At 34.9% G+C, this 20628-nt stretch overlaps 1 protein-coding gene across 13 annotated transcripts in view; it reads right to left on the bottom strand.

The window, feature by feature from the left end:
• sif (guanine nucleotide exchange factor still life) overlaps positions 1–20628 on the bottom strand; it is a 442635-nt gene that overhangs the window by 359277 nt on the left and 62730 nt on the right. For 7 of the 13 annotated variants that reach the window (XM_089631928.1, XM_089631906.1, XM_089631899.1 and 4 more), the window contains 13 exons: positions 20167–20376; positions 18152–18291; positions 16654–16863; positions 15128–15233; positions 13391–13580; positions 11420–11669; positions 7893–8061; positions 7058–7114; positions 5653–5782; positions 4499–4588; positions 4372–4422; positions 2814–3086; positions 1981–2113 (listed from right to left, as the gene is read on the bottom strand). In XM_089631928.1, coding sequence (XP_089488054.1) covers positions 1981–2113; positions 2814–3086; positions 4372–4422; positions 4499–4588; positions 5653–5782; positions 7058–7114; positions 7893–8061; positions 11420–11669; positions 13391–13580; positions 15128–15233; positions 16654–16863; positions 18152–18291; positions 20167–20376 — 2009 coding nt within the window. The remainder of the gene's footprint in view (positions 1–1980; positions 2114–2813; positions 3087–4371; positions 4423–4498; positions 4589–5652; positions 5783–7057; positions 7115–7892; positions 8062–11419; positions 11670–13390; positions 13581–15127; positions 15234–16653; positions 16864–18151; positions 18292–20166; positions 20377–20628) is intronic. The other 6 variants (XM_089631958.1, XM_089631950.1, XM_089631912.1 and 3 more) reach the window with 4 other exon arrangements.

A 20628-nucleotide genomic window follows, 5' to 3' on the forward strand; every position in this document is an offset into this window, starting at 1 on the left:
TTTAGTTAACCTATCATTACTATTTGTTTAGTTAACCTATCATTATTATTTGTTTAGATAACCTATCATTATTATTTGTTTAGTTAACCTATCATTACTATTTGTTTAGTTAACCTATCATTATTATTTGTTTAGTTAACCTATCATTATTATTTGTTTAGATAACCTATCATTATTACTGATAGTTGTGCTCTTGGGGAGATTTTCTCTTCTCTCTCCTTGGGGAGGGAAGATACATACTATTTATTTATTTGTTTATTATCTCGGGTAAATTGCACTCGATTCTTGAGTAAATTATAACCAACGAATTCACATTTACGTGTTTCTTTTACTGATACCTTTATATTTTTTGAAGGAATGGTCAAGATTTTGGTTTGAAAAAAATATTTATCGATCCGTTTTAACTATATAAATCTGTTTGTTTAATAATAACATAATAATAATACTAATGTTATCGTAATTTCGTGGTGATCGCCTTTAAGTTTAAAGAATCCTCGTACTTTATCGTGTTTAAAAGGGTTGTTCGTTTTATCATTATTAAGATTGTTAAAATATTTACACGTTACTTACATACCACTAACCTGGATTCCTTGTTTCACCGTGGTTCTGGATGCTGATGTGCTATACGTCAGTAATGTTGTCTTTGTGTATGTTGTGTGTGCGTGTTTTTCTGTATATTATCCTCTCGGGAGACAATTATTTTCAAATCAAAGGTTTTTTGAAATCCACGTAAATTGGAAAATTGAATCCACGTCAAAAAAGTGGTTGTAATCTTTAAGAAGTGATTATTTTTTAATTCTGTAAGCAGTTTTAAATATCCATTCAATACGGATCATTAAACATGTATTGGAAACACGATTGAAAGCTTTGAGGAAAATATTTTCTTGTTAGTGTCCTTTGTGCCTATTAGTGTATAAAGGAAACATAATGAAAAGCAGATAACATATTGACAAATCAATTCAATTTGCGAAATTTTCATACTCCGGTCTGTATTATTTATATAAAATAAGAAGATTTTGATAAAGTTTTGTTGACGTATATTAAATGGGAATTGATTCCATGGATATGAGGAAATGCGCTGAAACCGTGCTGATCATATGGAATGATTTTCCAAACGTTTTATTTACGAAAACATGCATAATTCCATAAGCTGTCTTTATAAATTCTCTCTGCAGACATTATTTGCAAATCACGACCTTGGGACAACAAGGTTTTATTTGACAGTTTAGCCAAAATGTAAAATAAAATGTGAAATATGTTCAACTTCTATGTAAGTTTGCAGATAGTTATACGGAAAAAGTTATATTTAAAATAAATCTTTTTTTCTTTTGAATATCAATTTTCCATTTGAAAATTAAGAGCAACATTTTGGAAGTATGCATATTTATTTTTAGAACAACAAGGCTCAGTTTGCAAATTTTACAGGCAACTTGGTTCTATCTGCCATATATTAAATATTACCTAAGTAACATTTTTTCATTTGCACTTAATTTCTAGCTCATTTGCTTAAAACAACAGGTTCCATCCGCCAACTAGGCGCAACTGAGAAAATGAAAGATTGAAAAATTTTTGAAGAAAAGGGTATGTAAAAGAATTAATTGAATTACCTTAAAGTTTCGAACATTCTGCACAAAAAAAAACATATTAAAATAATCAGATTGTTGCTCCAAGTTTAGTATGTTTGTTTTTTTTGTGCTTAGTTTTTTGGATAAATACCACGCGTTTTTGCTTAGAATTTTCGTAAATATGAGGATAATTCAATTACAGTATGTTCTTCATATTTACTTTCTCGTAAATTTTAAGTGCTACCATTTTATTCTGAATTTTTAATTTGAACCTCATTTAACATAAATGGCAGATAGAACCTTGTTGTTCCAAAGGCACGAGATGTTTCAGCATGTGTAATATTCCATAGGTTTTTGTTCTGGACAATTCTCAATGAGTACTAAACTTTAAATATTTATAAATTAAGACACCTACCTCGCTAGAAGTCAAATAGCAGAGACGAGAGTCAGTGCTCTCGATGGACGCCTGCTGGACCATCCCGTAGCGCTGGGACTCGCGGTCGCTCAGGTAGTCTGAGCGCAGACTATCCTGGCGGTCGAACATCCCTCTGTAACAAATCACAACAAGTATTATTTATCAGAGATAGTATAGTATGCATGTTCTTCTAAAATTCGTTAATTACAGACATTGTTGGGTAAAGTAACTATTTCTGGACTTAACACTTTAGACCGGGGTCTACCATTTTAAACCTCTGCGTCTTTTGAGATTGTTTATTTAGTTGAGATTGTTGTTTATCTGCTTTGGTCTTCATGGTGGCCTTTTAAGTTCTACTTTCCAGTTGAATCGCGTACTATACTAACATTTCGCCAATAGCTTATTCTTATCTTTTCTCCTTTGTATTGATGCACTTGACGAGGAAATCGTTTCTTATCTGTGTATTTATTTTATGCTAGTTTGAAAAACTTTTGATAGAATCTGTGTTTAAGGTCAACAGTTTGTCGTCCAGTAGATTGAATGTGTATTTTATTTAGTCACTTGTCCTCCATAGCAAAAATATAGGCCTAGCGAAGAATTCCCCAAAAATCGACGCCTATCTAAACATTAATTTATCTCTCTCTCTACGATACAGAATATTGTACGAAATAATTAATTTTAAAAAAATATCTGTCCATAGGTGCGTTTTGGAATCCGCTCCTATGAAAGAATTTTTATGTTCAAAATGTAGTCTTATTAATTTTTGTCTTTTTCAACTTTTCTACTGTTCACTACACATATGCTCAACTGGATTCAGATAATAGTAGAAGTACCTCTGTTCCAGCGAATCTGCTCTATTGCTCTTGTAACCAGAATCGTTCAGGCTGCCCTCGTGGCGCAGGCTGGGCAGCGAGTCCCAGGGCGAACGGCGCGGCGGCGCGGGCGGCAGCGAGCCGCGAGCCCCCTGCGAGGGCGGAGCGCCCCCTGCACCTCCCTGGCTGGAGCCCAGCGTAGAAGACCCGGACCGCCAGCCATCGGAGTGGCGGAACCACTGGGCGCGGGCGGACTCACCGATGCAAGAGGCGCAGCGAGAGTTGGACACGAAGCTGGAACCATTCATTTTTTTTGTAAATTTGTATTGATTTTCTTAAAGATTACCTCTGAAGATCCAAAAACGAATCAATGGCAATGTCTACTGCTAAGAATGTCGTTAAAATTCGATTGTAAAAGCACAACAGTGAGGTAATGTTTTATCTACTTTTTTATTTGCTTAACAATTTGCTTGTTAACCCTTATTGTGCCAGACTGCCTGCCATGCACCTGCTGATTTTCTTTAAGTTTTCGCTAAATTATATATTTATAAAAATTGTATATTTCCATGTTTTATGGTTTTCTTAGGATATCTACTTATATTTAGATAACTGTTTTATCATCTCTAATGTTATTAGAAATATTATATAAAGAGGAAATTAAGTTTAATTATATTTTTAAGCTACATGAGCGTTTTTCGCAACAAAAATAAGTCATATGAGGCTTTTGGGTAAATAAATACAGTAGCTTCCAAGACTTTTGAAAACGAGAAGTTATGACACTTGACACGAAATTAATATTACAAAAAGTGACGAATGAAGAATTTTCCAAGTGACGAACCAACAAGCAGAACAATGTTAAAATACATTATTTCTTTGCTGAACAATGTTAAGAGAAAATAAATAGAATGCTAGGAGCTTTTTTGAATTGCTGGGAGTTTCTAGTAAATACGCTACGGATTCGCTCGCAATCCAAGGGTTAATCCTCATTTTAACATGATGCTTGCTGTCCACTCTCCACTCTCGGGGAGACTATCCGAGGAAGTCCGAGGTTTAGTGTAGTCAATGCGGTTAATTTGCCAATATTATTTGTGTATATTTATCTATCCCCTATTGTTTTTGTGACCGAATTCACGAACACTTATCAAAAAGTCACAGTAGAGGGGGTGCTGGTAATAGGCAAACGCATCAATACCTACAAATGATATTCCAAACGTTAGTGAAGAACCCACTAGAAAAGTCTCGCTGCATGTTTTAGCTAAGTGACGAACTCAGGCACGGAGGCTCCATCGAACCCAGAGTCAACTTAGCTTCTGATAAACTGGGCGTACAGGGCCGGCAGATACTTTAAAAGTACACAACTGCTGACCCTGTACAAATCCCAAGTGCGCCCCACTATTGAATTTGATAGCCACCTCTGGTCTGGAGCCCCAAAATACCTAAAAATCACCCTTGAACTTGTCAGTTCGATAGATTCTCCTAATTTAATTTAGAAAAATCAACTTTTCTTTGAATAAAATTACTGTGTTTTAAAACTGAGAAAAGGATAGATTAACTGAATAAATATTTTTGAATGCATTACCTTGAGTTGTGATCACTCATGTATCCTTGGTCGCGGTCGCGAATACGTTCCCTGAAAAAATATTCAGTATGAGTATTCTATTAAAAAAATGTGATGTATATTTGCCATTTTCGTTTTAAAATAATACCTGGTGTTGTGATCGCTTAGATATCCCCTTTCCCGCTCTCTCTCTCTTTCTCGTTCTCTTTCTCTGTCCCTCATCAGCTCATTTCGGTCACTGAAAAAAAAAGCAATTTCAGCAAACACATGATTAAATCGAAAGGTGATGACTTGTTATACGTCAGTTATATTTAATCTTAAGTGATTTTAATGATACTTTCCAAAAGATTAGTTCATTTTTCTTGTAAATACAGCGAAAAAGTTATCAAGATCAAATAAGCCGTGCCTTTGAAAACAAAAGTTGTGGAAATTTTCGTGATCATTTGATATTTTTATTCGTCAGTTATATTTAAACCATCTCTATAAGAGATATTTTTATTACAGTTGATAAGAAATGAATGAAAATATTAGCTTTGTTCCCACACATAATAATTTCTACTGGTCCCTATCTGAATCAAAAATTTGTTGGTGTAAAAATAAGGCGGTAGTTTTAAAAGGGTGAGTTTTTTTTTCATACTAAAGCATAAATCAAATGAACTGACGCTCAGTCTAAATTGCCTAAAGAAGATTATCTGGCGCTCGACGGAGCTAAATCTAAGAATATAAGAGCTAATACCCGAGTAAACTCTTGTCTTGGAGATCTCTCTCTACGATGCCGTGGCATTGAATTATGAATTAAAGTGATTCGATTATATAAAAGATTATGATGATGAACACTATTTAATTGTTTTTATATTTTTTTCTGTTTCATTTATTAGTTTGGAGGATTGTGATTATCGCCAATTTAAATGGATTGTTGGCTGGATGATTCCTTGGTTCTCCAATCCGCAAAACCCAAGGTTGCGTGATTACTCTCGGTGTGTAAAATCAGTAAAAAAACAGGTCGCGTACGTTAGAGAAGATTTAGGGCTAATCCGGCGGCTGAGACCACTGGAGAGAGAATGAAATGATTCGCGCGCGAGGTTGCAATGTTACCAGTCGAACGTGAATGTGGGGAACTGTAAATATTATTGTTATTTTCGGGAAATGTGAACTCCCTATAAGTAACCCTACATTAAGTTTATTTATCTGCTAGGATCAAATTTTATAGTATTTTTTACTGTTTGTTAATTAATGCAGGCATTTAAATATGCTTTCTAAATTTTATATTTTAAAAAACATTAGTAAAATGTATCCATTTACCTGTAGTAACCATCCCTTTCAGATCGTTCACGTCCAGCACTGGGTGGCCGCTCTACACTGATACGGTGGGGCAGTGGAAGTGTAGAGGATTTCGGGCCACCCTGTTGTTGCATTTGCATCTGCATGGGGCCTATACATGAAAAAGACATTGATTTATATATCCTCAAAGATATGTTCTGTCACCGCTACTTTACCAATACATAAAAGAGGGGAATTTTTTTTTATTTAGTGTGATGAATTATGATAAGACAAGTCACTTACTAACAAATTGACAGTTTTGAGATGTGTTTTTTGTGGTTGCGTCTATAATGTTAGTAAGGGTGATGATGAAGAAAAACAGATTCCGGCAGCTCCACATATGCGCTAACTTCACAAAAACGAGTCGAGGAAACGAACAGTTCTCATGATGCCAACGTCAAATGTGAACGTCTATTCCGGTCGCGTCCGAAAAAACATTATCAATTTTTACCGACAATTTTTATAATAGTGGTGTAAACAAACTCTGTTGTTTTCATTTAATTTAATCGATGCCACAAAGGGAATTTCCAATAATTATTGACGAAAGTTGGCATTTATTCGATAGTTTATAACTCATAGAACATATTTTAACAAATATATTTAGCGATTTTTTGCAATATTGGTACATTGGGGTAATAGGTATTTTTTATTTATGTTAAGTGAATTTTTGCATTGGTATTTGGTAGTTATCATTTCTATCTCGTTGTGGTCGTGAGTGGCGCCTTTATAAAAATACGACATGTTTAAAATTCTAACTAAACATAATGCCATATGAAAATAATTACACTTAATGAATAATAGATTAATCAAAATTGACTGATCGTCCTGACACGGAGTGCGTAAAGTGAAGTGATAAGTTCCAAGTACTATTATATAACCAGCCCATGATTAAACAATAACAGAACTCGAATAGAACTTTTACAGAACTTGAATTTTATCTTTGAAATTTGTTTGAAATTCTATAAAACAACCCGTCCATATTCTGTTTAGAAAGGAAATGACTTTTTGCGAAAAAAGTGAGGGCGTACAATAACTAAAGCAATTAGCTAGTTTACATACCAACTTGATAATTTAGTTTAATTGGGTTTTATGGTAATATAATGCGCGAAAAACTGTTAAAATAGTATAATAATGAAGTTATCTTCGTAATTAGATCACGTTTGAATTTGAAGCGGATTGTAATAAATAACGAGTTTGATGACATTCGGAAAATAAAAATATGTGATTTTTTGCTGTTAGTGACTAATACCCATTACGCAATTCGATATATGGATTTTTATAAGAAAACTAAGCACTTTGACAAATCTATTTAATTTTAAACAAATATGTTAGTGACTTTCCGCTCCAAGGTGACGATGAATTATACGATTATAGAAATGAAACTTACGTCTGCGTGGTGGATACGGACTACGTTGATTTGATCCTGGGAGACTTTCAGCGAATTCTGTAACGACCAAAGATTGCCTTATTAGTATTTTTTTATTATTATTATAAAATTTTAAATGAAAGAAATTCGGAACGCAATGTGATTTATATTACAACCAATAAGGTAATCAATGAAGACTGTAACAGATCAAAAATTAGTTCAAAACAATTCAATTTTTAGTAAACATCTAAATAATGTGAAGTACTTGCAGAAGACGATGATCAAGAGAATTAAGTAAAGTAAGATTATAATGAAATACGTTTTCGACGTACATATCACGTGATTTAATTATACTGCATTTTCAAACAACAAAAAAACTAATGATGACGGATGGGGGCATAATCAAAAAGCCTTCAGTTCCAAGAAACGGTTGGCCACCTTCAAAATTATACTCGTTTGTAAGCAACGAATAAGGAGGCAAATAGAGGTTGAAAGAAGTATTTCCATAACAAAGGACGTTATGACCACAATAAAATAGATGTGGCCCGTCCGGAGAATCGATGTTTCCAATATAATAAAAAAAGAACCATCTCTTCAGAGTATAGAAAATGAAAACTCTGATAATAAGGTTATACAAATAGATAGAGAGATGACAGGATGATTTGGCAGACGATATGTCGTTTCCGTAAGAATTGTCAATTGTTTGCAAAGTATTCTGATGTATGAATTTTTCGAACTTATGGTCACTGGCAACGGTATAAAAAGATAATCACAGATAAGACATTAAGTATCTGGAACATCGATGTCCACAGTCTGTAATTTTTTTCTCTGGGGAACAAAAACATTGTAATCTTACCAAGATTTTCCATGCTCTGCGAAAGAAGAGCCTCGAAAGTATGCAGGCTATAACTCTCCGCGTCCATTCCCTTGGCAAGCGTGTTCCTAAGATGCATCTCGTATTCAAGTAGGAGCCGGGACGTAGGAGAACCTGGAGTAGGGGTGGCGCCTGTCTGCTGCATTTGCTGCTGAAAATTATGAAATATTATAACACACAAAACGGTTGTTTTTTCACTTAAAAGCAATTTTTTAAATCATCCATCCGACAATTTTCAATATTTACTACGATGCTGGTGTCAGGACAAAATTATATAGGCGTGAATTTCTCACATATTACACTCCCAGAATTATACATAGACAAAATTATACAGGCTTGAATTTCTCACATATTACAACTCCCAGAATTATACATAGACAAAAATATAAAGGCGTGAATTTCTCACATATTACACTCCCAGAATTATACATAGATAAAATTACACTACTTAAATTACACCTACTAAAATTAAACAAGTCAATAATCCGTTTTTTTTAATAGGTTTAAATTTTAGAATGTTTATGTGTATTCTAAATAAATTTCCAATTAGAAAAAAAAAAACAAAAGTTAGGTAAGGTCACAGACATAGGAATTAATAGTCGAGAAGATAATGGCGAGGGGTAAAATCAACTGTTGAAGAACGAAAGGAGTAAGGCTGACTGTGATTCGTCAATAAATCAATCTGACAGTAAATAGGCATCTCGCATTATAATATCACCATTTAGTTCTTAAAAGTAAAATCTGCTTTTGAATGAATAGACATTTCTACATGGGAGCGCAAATTACTCGCCACGTTATGAACTAATTTGCGAAGTCCAAATTCGGCAAAGTAAGGCAGCTTCTATTTTCAGAGTCGTAGTTAGTTTCAGAGTATTTAGTTAAGAAACTTTTACAAATGTCTCATAATTTACTTACCCCAGTAAACAACGATGAGCACACTTGAGAATCGCTACATTGTGATGTGATAGTATATGTTTCTAAAACTGATCCATATAATACGGTGTGAATAAGCTTAAAATAAAGAAAAATAATGCTTACTTATGGAATGTAATACGACAATTGGGTTTATTCTCTTTTTCACATCTATTTTTACAAGTTTTCATATCACAAGTCAACATTTTGCCGTGTTATTTCGTAAAATGAACCGATGATGCCTCGACCATAGTTCGCACAAGAATGATGACGTCACGTTTTCAAATTTCACTTGAGGCCATATGCGAGCCCAGCCGGCTCAATGGAACCGGTATGGGGAGTGGGGATAATACGCTTTTAATCACTTAGGGCAGGTCTACTAATATTCATATGTCTATGGGTAAGGTCTTTTTCGTGTGTAATTCTGTCCACGTGTAATTTCGTCCATTTGTAATTCCGTTCGTGTATATTTGGTTGTGAAATTAATGAACGCCTTTGTAATTTCATCATGTTTGTAATATGTTAAAGTAGTTTTTTTTATTAATTACTCGTTTTAAAAACAATATACGAAATAATGCACCGATACATAATAATTTGGCGGTTAGAACAAGAATTATTTTCAAGCGGATTCACGAAAAGAGGGATCGAAAGCTTATCGGGTTCATGAAGCTGTACGAAAATTCGTCTCCCATAGCACAGAGACATGGTAGGGAAAATAAATACAATCTTAGTGAAAATAATAAGTATAGCCTGCAATAAACCTCTTTGAATATTGATATTAAACTAAATTGACACATGTAAATACCGCACTAACGTCCAGTGGGACAAATGCATTTCCAATTGGAGTATTTTGTGAAGTTGCAGGAAGTGGGGAAGGGAAGGCGATGGGGGAAGAAGAAGATTGAGAAGTATCTGGCGGTTAATATTTGGTAACCCAACACGGCTAAAGCCATTTCAAGCAAAATTTCAATTTCGAACGGTGGTGAAAGCATCAGGGCGATATTAAGCGAGTTTTGTCCATTTTTATTTCTGTAATAGTGGAAGTCCCTGGCTTTGCCCGGGATATACACGATTTAGATGAAGACAGTAATTTTCCTCATATTTTGAACGTAAAAATTTAGGCAAAATTTTATCAAAATTCTACCTTAAGCGATCGTAAAGGTTAATGCGGTGATTTTTCAAAATCTCTTGTAGACAATGAATAATTATATATATAAATATTTGGGAAATCAATAGTTGAATATTATAATTTTTAACCTTTTTGTAGCCTAGGGAATGTGGCGAACCCATCGCTCAGGGAGTGGAAACGCGACCTGCAATAGCCATCCCAAGCTAAAATGTCAACTGCCGTGCTTAAGTGGAATGACCTGGGGAACAGTGTCACGAACGGTGCCTCCAAGAAACAAGGTTGCATCTCGGAGTATTTGGACCTTACTCCAGCACTCGGGGCTCTGCTGGAGTAGACCTTCTATTTCCATAGACACCCTTGGGACGAAAGTTGGACCATTTGAAAACTGCCTCTTCCCTCGTGGGGCCTTCAGGGAACCAAGGAGGAGTAGAGAGGAGAGAAGAAACCCACTTCCATCTTGGGGCTTTTAGGGAACCAAAAAGAAGTGGAGAGGAGCGACGAGACCCTCTTCCCTCGCGGGGCCTTCAGGGAACCGAGGGGGACTGGACTCTTCCATGGGACCTTCAGCGAACCAAGAAATAGAAGAGTCCTCCATCGCGGGGCCTTCAGGGAACCAAGGAGGAGCGAATAGGAGAGATTAGGCCCTCTTCCCTCGTTGGGCCCTCAAGGAACCAAGGGGGGTAGACTCTTTCGTCGTGGGGCCTTCAGGGAACCAATGGGGAGTGGAATCAAGGAGGAGTGGAGAGGAGAGATGAGGCCACCTCCGTGAACTCTTCCCTTGTGGGGCCTTCACGGAACCAAAGGGGAATGGAGAGGAGAGATGAGGCTCTCTTCCCTTGTGGGGCCTTCAGGAAACCAAGGGGGATTGGAGAGGAGAGATGAGACCTGGGAAGACACATTGTGGAACCAGAAGACATAGCCACATATCCAATGTCAACCCTGGTGAACTTTATAAAAGGGACCGGGTGAATGAGGATTGAGGTAAAATGGGAGATAACACAATGGGCCTATGGCCTAAGTGCTCACGGGAACTACATGTAAACCGTCTCCGCTCTATAAAAAAAACATTTTTACATTATACAAAAAATCAACTCTAACAATATAGAACGAGTTCAGCACAATTTTTTTAAGTATATAAGTGTTAAGCTCAAAAATTCAAATGAAAAAAATAACTATGTCAATTTGATAAATCAATTCCATCCAATAACACTGTCTGACAGGAGGATTAGTGGATATTTTTCGAGTAATTTTTCGTATAACAGGTTCGTACTACACATAAATAATTATTATTGCATTTATGTTACTGTTTTTTCCTACTACTTATAATCTTTAATTTTTTTATAAACTTTGGTCTCTTCATTAATTCTTCACATCGACCGCGGTTTTACAATCTGCACAAGAATGCTCAAACCACCCCCTCCTCCTGCAAAGATAATCCGGTACTTCTGCACGCCTCAAATAAACTAACCTGATGATGGTGAGGCCGTCTCCCCTGGAAGTGATGAGGCTGATCCTGGTCAGAGTTGCCGTTGGAGGAGCTGGGCGTGGTGGCATAGCACTGGTTGTCAAACATCACGTTATCCGAGGGCGGGGAGAGGTCGCGCTCCAGCTCCAGATACAGGCCCCGCCCTGGGTAGCCGCCCCCTCCCCCGCCGCCCCCGCCCCCGCCGCCTACCTGGCCGCTCACCGACTGCTGGCGGCCGATTTCATGAGAAGACCTGAAAAACAAAAGATTTCAAGATGATAAATTTATTTTCATGAACTTATTTTGCTAACATTTACTTCCGCGTGTCGAAAAAAATATATGCTAATTGGTTATTGACATTTACCACCATTTTGATTTTGTAATATCGGCTCTGTTTCACCTCAAATATAATATCATAACACAATTTTTAAATCCTGTTATGGGCCAGTTGTTTCACAAACCTGAAATAAACACGGAGAAAACTTACTGATAAAAAATATTGCCAATTTATAAAGAATCTTGTCAAATTATTCGTAATCCAGTTGAAACGGCATTTCAGGACATTCAAGAATGAATTGATAGGTATCCTGATAAATTTTCAGTAAAATATCAATGTTTTGTCATGATGTCGGAACACGTGTTCATAAAAATCTAAACATTTTCACATTTCGTCATTATATATTACTAAGACAAAAGTGGACGAACACGTGTTTCGATATTATTACGAATTTACTAAAAGTTTATCAGGAAGCGGCCTGCAGTCCCGGTTTTAGCCGTATTCCCAAAAAATTGAAGATATTTTTAATAAATCGGGAATACTTATTTTTCGTAATAATAGAACTTTTACAGAACTTGACTATTAACTTTCTGACATAATTATTTTTTATCACCTCCCACGAGCGTCCCTGTATGTACAGTGTAAAGGTAGGAGAACTATGTCACCACCTGGTTGGGCAGCGTTGAGAAGCTTTTGAGTTGTAGGAAGGGATTTATTAATACGAGTCTTGAAAAGACCCGGAATATACGAAAAAGTAAAGCAGATAAACTGTTTAATTTTATGAAACTACTTTGATAGAATAACGTGGTAAAGTAAACAATAATTGCTGCACATTGAGGCTGTCCAAGGTTAAAATAGTGCCACAAAGTACTACTACCAGTTAAAATATATTTTCTTCCCAGGAACATCTATGAAATTATTATATTCAGTGTTGCAGCTTTAGAAAGCACATTTTTCCATGTGCCAGCAAATCTAATATTTTAATCCACACAAACCTCAAAATACCATCTTAATCTGTAAGTCTTTGGAAAGTAGGTGGATATCGCTTGTGTTGTCATAGTGCGGTCTTCGTTATTAATCGGACGTGCAATTTACACCGATTTCAAAGAAAACTGGTTTCTCCAATTTGTTGAGAACGAAATTACCAAAATTCGAATTTCAAGTAAATATTACTGCCAGAATTACACCAGGACGAATTCACATTTATGAATAACATTACAGGGTATCTATGTTATCCGTTAAATTCTCAGCGCAAAATTTACTATGGTATATTTATCGCGGGGAAAGTTCACCTGCACAATTTAACGCGGAAAATGATATTCCATTATGTTTTTTACTGAAATTAATAAGGATTGATTATAGCCAAGTATTCAAAAGTAATAACAGTTCTGTTAAGTTAGGTAAGGTTTAATTAGGTTAGGTTAAGATAGGTTATGTTAAATTTATTTAGGTAAGGTAAGGTTAACCCTACCAATATCATTTTTAGTTTTGAAGAACTAACCGCTCAAACAGACAGACGCGGATAGCGACTTTATTTTAGTATAACAGAGATATACCATGAATTTATAAGTAAACATTATCAAACCAAAACGATAGTATGGAACCTAATTTGTTTTAAGCATGTTATTTATTATTGCGTTAATATCCTTCATTTACAAATGTTCTAAATAGATAATAATAAATTATGTATAAGTTACCTAGATCCTTGGAAACGTCCTGACTGAGCGCTCTGCCTGCCCGGGTTGTTATTGGTCGGCTGATGATGGTAAGGTCCTCCGTAGCGCCTGCGACCGGCCTCCGGTGACGTCACCGGACTCTCTGTCGAAGGCATCGGTTTCAACATCCGCTTCAAGGTGCCGGAGTCTAAAGATATGCCATTTTGATTACCTATAAATACAGTTTATCACATTTGACCAGTTGCGAAGCTGCTTCACTTTAATTACAGTTAATGATGATGAGAGAGATGATTCGGAAATATCAGGTAAAAATTTCCGTCATTTGTCCTTCTGTATACTTTGATGCGTTATTTCACAACCTATGAGTAAAATGTTGAGTAACTGAGGAGCGTTTTCACAAAGAGAATTTCTACCCAAAACACTTTTTATTTTTTTTGTTTTTACTCTCCATGAAGGTGTCTTCGACACCTATGTTTACTATATTTACCTGCGTCATGTGAGGAGAGATACTAGAAAATGTTAAATTTTCACAAAAAAATGAACATCTATCAAAAAGTGAAATTACTTAGATATATGTCTAATGTAAAAGAGCCATTATTATAAATATAATATGTTATTTCAAAGTATCTGAGTAGACCCCCAGTTATATACCAAAGAATCTTTATTTTTGATTCCCTATAAATTTTTTTGTCTATTTAATATTTATGCAGTTTTTGTATCTATGTATTAATATAATAAAAAAATCAATTAATTATTCTTCATTTTATACATTATTGTTTTTAGATGTAGTTAGGTACTTTGAAAGATAAAATAAAATTAAAAAATATTTTTTTCATTAATAACAAAAATTTTGCTGGCCATATGAAATGCAGGATATTACGTGAAACTTTTCTTTAAAAATGTAGATATTTCTCTTTTGTAATAATTCCACAATTTAGGATTTCTTTTTAAATAAAGATGGTTTTTCACAATGTATTGAGATTTCTTTTCATCGTGTCTAACAAGTAATTGAATGTGTATTGAAGGATTTTGTAAAATATTGATGATTCACTTAAAACTGTTTTACGAAATAGTCTTTTTACTCGTAGATAATTAGTCATTTGGAAAGGGCGGTAAAAACAAACATGTTCTTGAAATAAAGTGAGTAGCGATAGTCTGCATTAGCGAAATACTCTGCATTATTTCACTCGGAGGTGGTGAAATATCACCCCCTCCCCTCCCAATAGTTACCACTACATCCGAGAATCAGCTACACTATACATCACTACATCAGCTACATCCGAGTTTCATCACAGGTACTACTTCTTATTGGATATTCGAAATCGTGGCTTTTTATACAAAAATGTAAAACGTATATTTCAAAGCTTATGATGTAATTTACGCTGTGACCTGAAAAACTTTGGTGTGACTTAGAAGTGGCAGACATAAAAAGCTGAGCAAATTACCTGACGACATGTCTTGCAGTTTGAGAGTTTTTGTGATTCAAACCACAGGTTTTCTGCTTTATGGTTACGATAAATGAAAAGTTCTACCTTAGGATTTAAAAATTGAGGATTATATTTGATAGCTAATGCTTTAAATCTCACAATATTGAAAAAGGGAACTTGTAATACTTTATTAATGCTGATTTTATTTCATTATTAGTACAAACCTCCTGGTTCAACTGATTTCTGTAAACTTTAAATCATTTTAAAGTCATAGAGAACGTACCTAAGTGGTTTAGTGGACAGTGGTATCAAAATATAATAAACATCATACCCATGTTCATGTCTTCGGTACTCTTCGATTTGTTCCTCCTTGCAGTGCTTGTATTATTGTTCATCACGTTATGGTGATGAGCCCTCATTTCGGCTTCACGAACCTGCTTAAAATCACAATATGTGTTAGCGTCTTACTCGAATTCCAGGCTTACATGACGAATTTAACTAGACGTTAATTTCATATGCCAATACCGCCAGAATTACACTTGGAAATACATATGAACCAAACCAGATGTGGAGAGAATTACACCTCCTTAAATTACACCTACTAAAGTGACACTCGCCAAAAAACCCTACCTTAACTTAACTGTTGATTTTTTATCAAATCTGAAGTTTACTACCTATGAACTTCTTTTAAAAACTCTAAAACTGATACATTAAAAAAAGATGTTAAATGTTAGATAAAGTTTAAAAGAATATGCGTTTTTAGCATATATAAATCCAGAGGGTGTAATTCTCCCCATGTGTAATTTCTTCCACGTGTAATTTCGTCCATGGGTAATTCTAATAGTGTTATTAGTATGTGAAATTCAGTACGTAATTTGTTCATGGCGTCGAATTCCAGATAATCATGGTTATTAGAATTTAGAAATGTCGTTAATAAGTGAAAACTGTCAATTTAATAAAATTATTAATTTCCTTTGTATCGCTTATATGTAGATGGAAAGGCGAGTAATTGAGAAAGGAAGGTAGTTTGATGGTTTCTGTTGTCGAGGGGAAAGACTTTCGACTACTAATCCAGAATTCGCGTAATCCAACCAGGTGTGCGCAAGAAATTTTTATTGAATTAATTTCAAAATAAATCCGTTATTTGAATTTATTGAATAAATTTCAGAATTAATTCATTATTTCAATTTATTGAATTAATTTCATAATTATTCCATTATTTAAATTTATTGAATTAATTTCACAATTAATTAGTTATTTCCATATAAATATTGTATTAATTAATTAATTGAATTTATTAATCAATTTCACAATTAATTCATTATTTGAATTCATTAAATTAATTTTACAATTAATTCATTAAAAAGAATAATACATGGTAAATTTTCGGAAAGATAGAAAGTGGACGGTACTTTCAGTATCACCCTGGTAAAAGACAGCCATTCAGAATAGAAACATTGCTTTAAATGGCTTTAACCGTTTTTTGCGACCAGATTTGAATAGCCAGGTATTCTACCACTATCCTTTTCCACATTACTTAACTCTTCTCACTACTTTCAACTTCCCAATATACACCAATTGGGGATATCATAGTCTCACTGGCTCCAGACGATTGGGTGTAGTTGGAAAATAAAGTTAAGCGGGAATTTAAACCTTATCGCCATCTACGTAAGGGTTGTTATTGATAGCCGCTCAATTTAAAATACTACAAGACGTAGTGCATCGCCTTAATTTTATTATGATGTAGGAAAAGCATCTACATATACATACCTGTCTAGAATCTTGACAGTAGGTATAAACGGCATTCTGTGATCAAACTATTTCAATGTATTAGGTACTGCATGCTTGTTTTATTACCATATCAATATCTCCATAGTCAATGCTCTTGGCCTGCGTCAGTACGTGGTGCATGTGTTCCTTGCCGGGCCTGGTGTTGGTGCTGGAGGTCTTGCTGCCGGTTATGAGGGTCCCTCCGGCCTGGACTCCTTCGGACTTGTGTTCCTGACCCCCTCCTTGACCTCCTTGGGGTCCTGCCTGAACTGTTTGAGCTTCTTCACCTGTTCCAATCTGGAAAAGCAAAGTGCAGTGAGTGAAAAATAACATAATAACTGTAATTTCACTTAAACAATTTTCGTTTCATTTTGTATTGAATGGTGGTTTTTGGCTCAGATTTACAATAGGGCTATTTACAGGAAAGTCCGAACGACGCGCAACTCCAGCAAAAAATGCGTTACGACTTTTAATCTAAAAATTAAATATTACGATAATATTTTTTTGGTGAATCAAATATAATTTTTATTTTTCGGAATAACTTTATTATATCACATCTAGGACACGAACCCAGGACCCTTGTCTTTCCGGGACACGGACACCTTTGTCCCTGAAAGACAAGGGTCCTGGGTTCGTGTCCTAGATGTGACCGTATCCTTTTCTGATTTTTCTGTTTCAGATTTTCGTTTAGAAATCGCTAATATTGTCTTCAATAATTAAATATAATTTTGCTAAAAAAAACTGTTGGTAATTCATTTAAATTCATTAATTAAAGAAGAAGATAATACAAATAAATGTTAACGAAACGTGAAATAGAACAAGACAGAAAATAAATAACAGGTAACGATCGCAAATAGGAATCGAACCCAGAATATCTGTCTTACCGAGATAACGCCTCGATATACTCGGCAATTTTGACCTAATTCTTTTTACGTCATTTTCGTCGATTTGAATTGAAAATGAACAATATTATATAATACTAATTAAATTTATTAGAATTAACTAATTGGAGCTTATAAACCTGCATTAGCTTTAACATTGTAATATTTTTATCAGAATCTAGTAGAGACGACAGACCCAAAATACAAAAGGATCTTTTTTACCTATAATAATACCGCACAAAAGTCACAACTGCTCCCAACCGTCTGGAGCTAGTGAGACTACTGCATCCCAAATCGGGGTATGGTTGTGAGGCGAAGATTAAGAAGGTGAAGATCTGGTCACCAATCACGGCTAAAGCAATTTCAAGCAACATTTCAATTCTGAATGGTGGTCGTACACCAGGGTGATACTGAGAGTATCTTCCACTCTGGAACGTGCTGCAATTATACTATTTGTTATTTTAAATGAATTATTCGTGAAACAAGACAAATTAATCAAATTAATTTACTTGCGCACGTCGGGGTTTGAACCCACGACCTCCCGCTTGCTAGTCGAGAGCCTTACCCCTCGACCATGTAGGCCGCCTTCGCGTGAGATGACAATCTTCTTCTGTCATTTCACCATAAATATGTTCGGGGTTAATTATTAAGTTTGCGTGAATTCCTAAGCAGTAGATTTGTTTCCAAAGAGATTTTGAACTTACATTATTTTGTGTGCCAACAGAAGCGGTGACCGTCTTTGCCACCGTAGGGGTACTGGCGGTCATGGTGGAAGTATCCTGGGATTTGCTGATCCTGCTGCCAGTGCCTGTCTGTCCGCCTGCATCGGTTGAGCGAGTGATGCCTTCATGCGACAAACAATAAATCAATTAGTTATTTTTATTAATAATTTTTCTTCACAGTCATAAGCGGAGACTATTCTTTGCAAGTTTGTTCTAATGTGCTAGTGACATTAGGTTCGCTTCGTAAATCATAATTTTATATAAAACTATGGTTAGAAAGGAAATTGTGGCTTTTTCACAAGAATGTAGTAACTCAGAAATACTGAAAAATCTAAGCACTTTTTATAATCCAGAAATCTGGATTATAAAAAATGCTTAAAAGTTCAAGTTCAAGTTATTTGATGTAGTGCGATGATCAACCATGAAAGCGAATAAAAGATTAATTTTCTTTGATTTCTTACCGAGGCATCACAACACCGATTGTTTTTACCGAGACATCAAAATACCGGTTGTTTTTACAGAGACAACAATACTGGTTGTTCTAATAAATTTGTCTGAATAAAATGAAGTCTCAAAAAACTGCAATGAAGAAGTACATAAGTGTAAAGAAGTTCATTATGAATATTGTTATTCTTACATAAATCGTGTACGAATACCATAATACAGGCATGAGCCTAGTATGATTTAGTTAGTATTTATAAAATAAAAAAATATATAATATTAAAAGTACAGACGCCATTCAGCAGGATTTTCGATTGAGAACAACGTAATTTTAAATGTTTAATAATAGGTAATACTAGCGCAGAGTCATGAAAAAATTTTGTCGACGAAAAATACATTTTAATTAATTAATAAATGTATTTTTTTAAATTTATGTAAAAATTAAAAAAATAAATATTAAATTTGTCACGGCCGAGAATCGAACCCCGATCAACAGCTTGGTAGGCAACTAAGCTGACCATTACACCATCAACTATTGTGGCGGCAGTATGAAATCATTATAATTATGTATTGAAAATTATAAGAATTATGTATTTTTTTATGTATTTAAGAACGTTACATACTCACCCTACTCACATCACATCAGAAATTATTATATTTTTTTAACAAGAATAATCAAGTATTTTATTACTGAGATATTAGTACATTCATAACAATTTACAATTCATGTAAACTATTTCGACTGCTCTATACAACAAGCATTGCTTAAGAGAATAGTAATAATAGTGATTTATATAATGTATCTTTATTTCTATCCCAATACATATAACTATGCATAACTAAATAACGTAGAAAATATATAATAGTTAGTAAATTACTCCCACTGAATAAAGAAGAAAACTAGAAGTGCTTCCATATAAATCTGAATGGAAAAAGATGCCACTAACTTGGTACCACTAGCCTGAAATTGTATTTTGGTATCCCATTTTAATTTCGTAGTCATATTGAAACACAGTTTTGTATGGAAATATAGACCTAATTGGGATGATATTGGGAACACGAAACACGCCCATAAAGCACCTCAACGGTTATTTTTATTTTATTTTATGCTTACTACAATATGCATCACGTAAAATTTTTGTTGCTAGAAATAAAACTTATTTCAATATCAAACTATAATTTATACGTATCAAGAAAACTTAATTATTAATAATACCCATTGTATCAAGAAATAAATTTTAAAAAAATGAGAGATTTCTTACAATCGAATTGAATACTACTCAGTTTTATCGGATCTATATAAAAAAACAACTGAATAAAACATTTAAAAGAAACATTTTCTACAATAAAATAAAAAATATTTATTTTCATGTCACTAAACGTGTGTAAGCACGTGTACTTTTTATGGCAGATTTTGGAAACCTAAGAAAGATTTAATATGTTTTATAAGCTTTTTTACAGTATTATATCTGAATTTAAACATCGCTTCGGTGGAGTACTTAATGGTGAGTGGAACCTAGTGAATTCTAAAAACTTTGTATGAAAAGCAATAGTACCTTTAGGAGGAAGAGTATGCGCTGCATGAGCAGTAGCGGGTGCCGGCGGGGCCGCCCCGCTCACGTTGTCGTACAGGGAGGTGCTGGACGTGGCTGCGGCCACCTTATCTCCCAGCACGGCCCCGGGGGCGGTGGCGGTCGCAGTGCCGGTAGCTCTGGCCCCCTCTGTCTCGGTAGCGCGAGTGGTCGCGCGCGGAAGAGTCGAGGAACCTGCAAAACATACCACGGTTATTCAATTTTTTTACAGTATTACACATAATTGAACTTCCTCAGTAACATAACACATAACTTTTGTATTTATTTAGTGATAAATTGAGGATGTTCATTGGCATAATTATTTCCCTATTCTGTTATTCCCATATTGAATATTCTGGGCAATAAGGAATACATGTGGTTGTTAGTCCCAGAATATCTGCACTGAAATAATTCCCGGCGTCTAGTATTATGTAGTGGAATCCGAAA

Source organism: Hesperophylax consimilis, chromosome 1 (genome assembly GCF_061612785.1).
Source record: "Hesperophylax consimilis isolate HC1 chromosome 1, BYU_Hcon_1.0, whole genome shotgun sequence".
NCBI classification, from domain to species: Eukaryota; Metazoa; Arthropoda; class Insecta; order Trichoptera; family Limnephilidae; genus Hesperophylax; species Hesperophylax consimilis.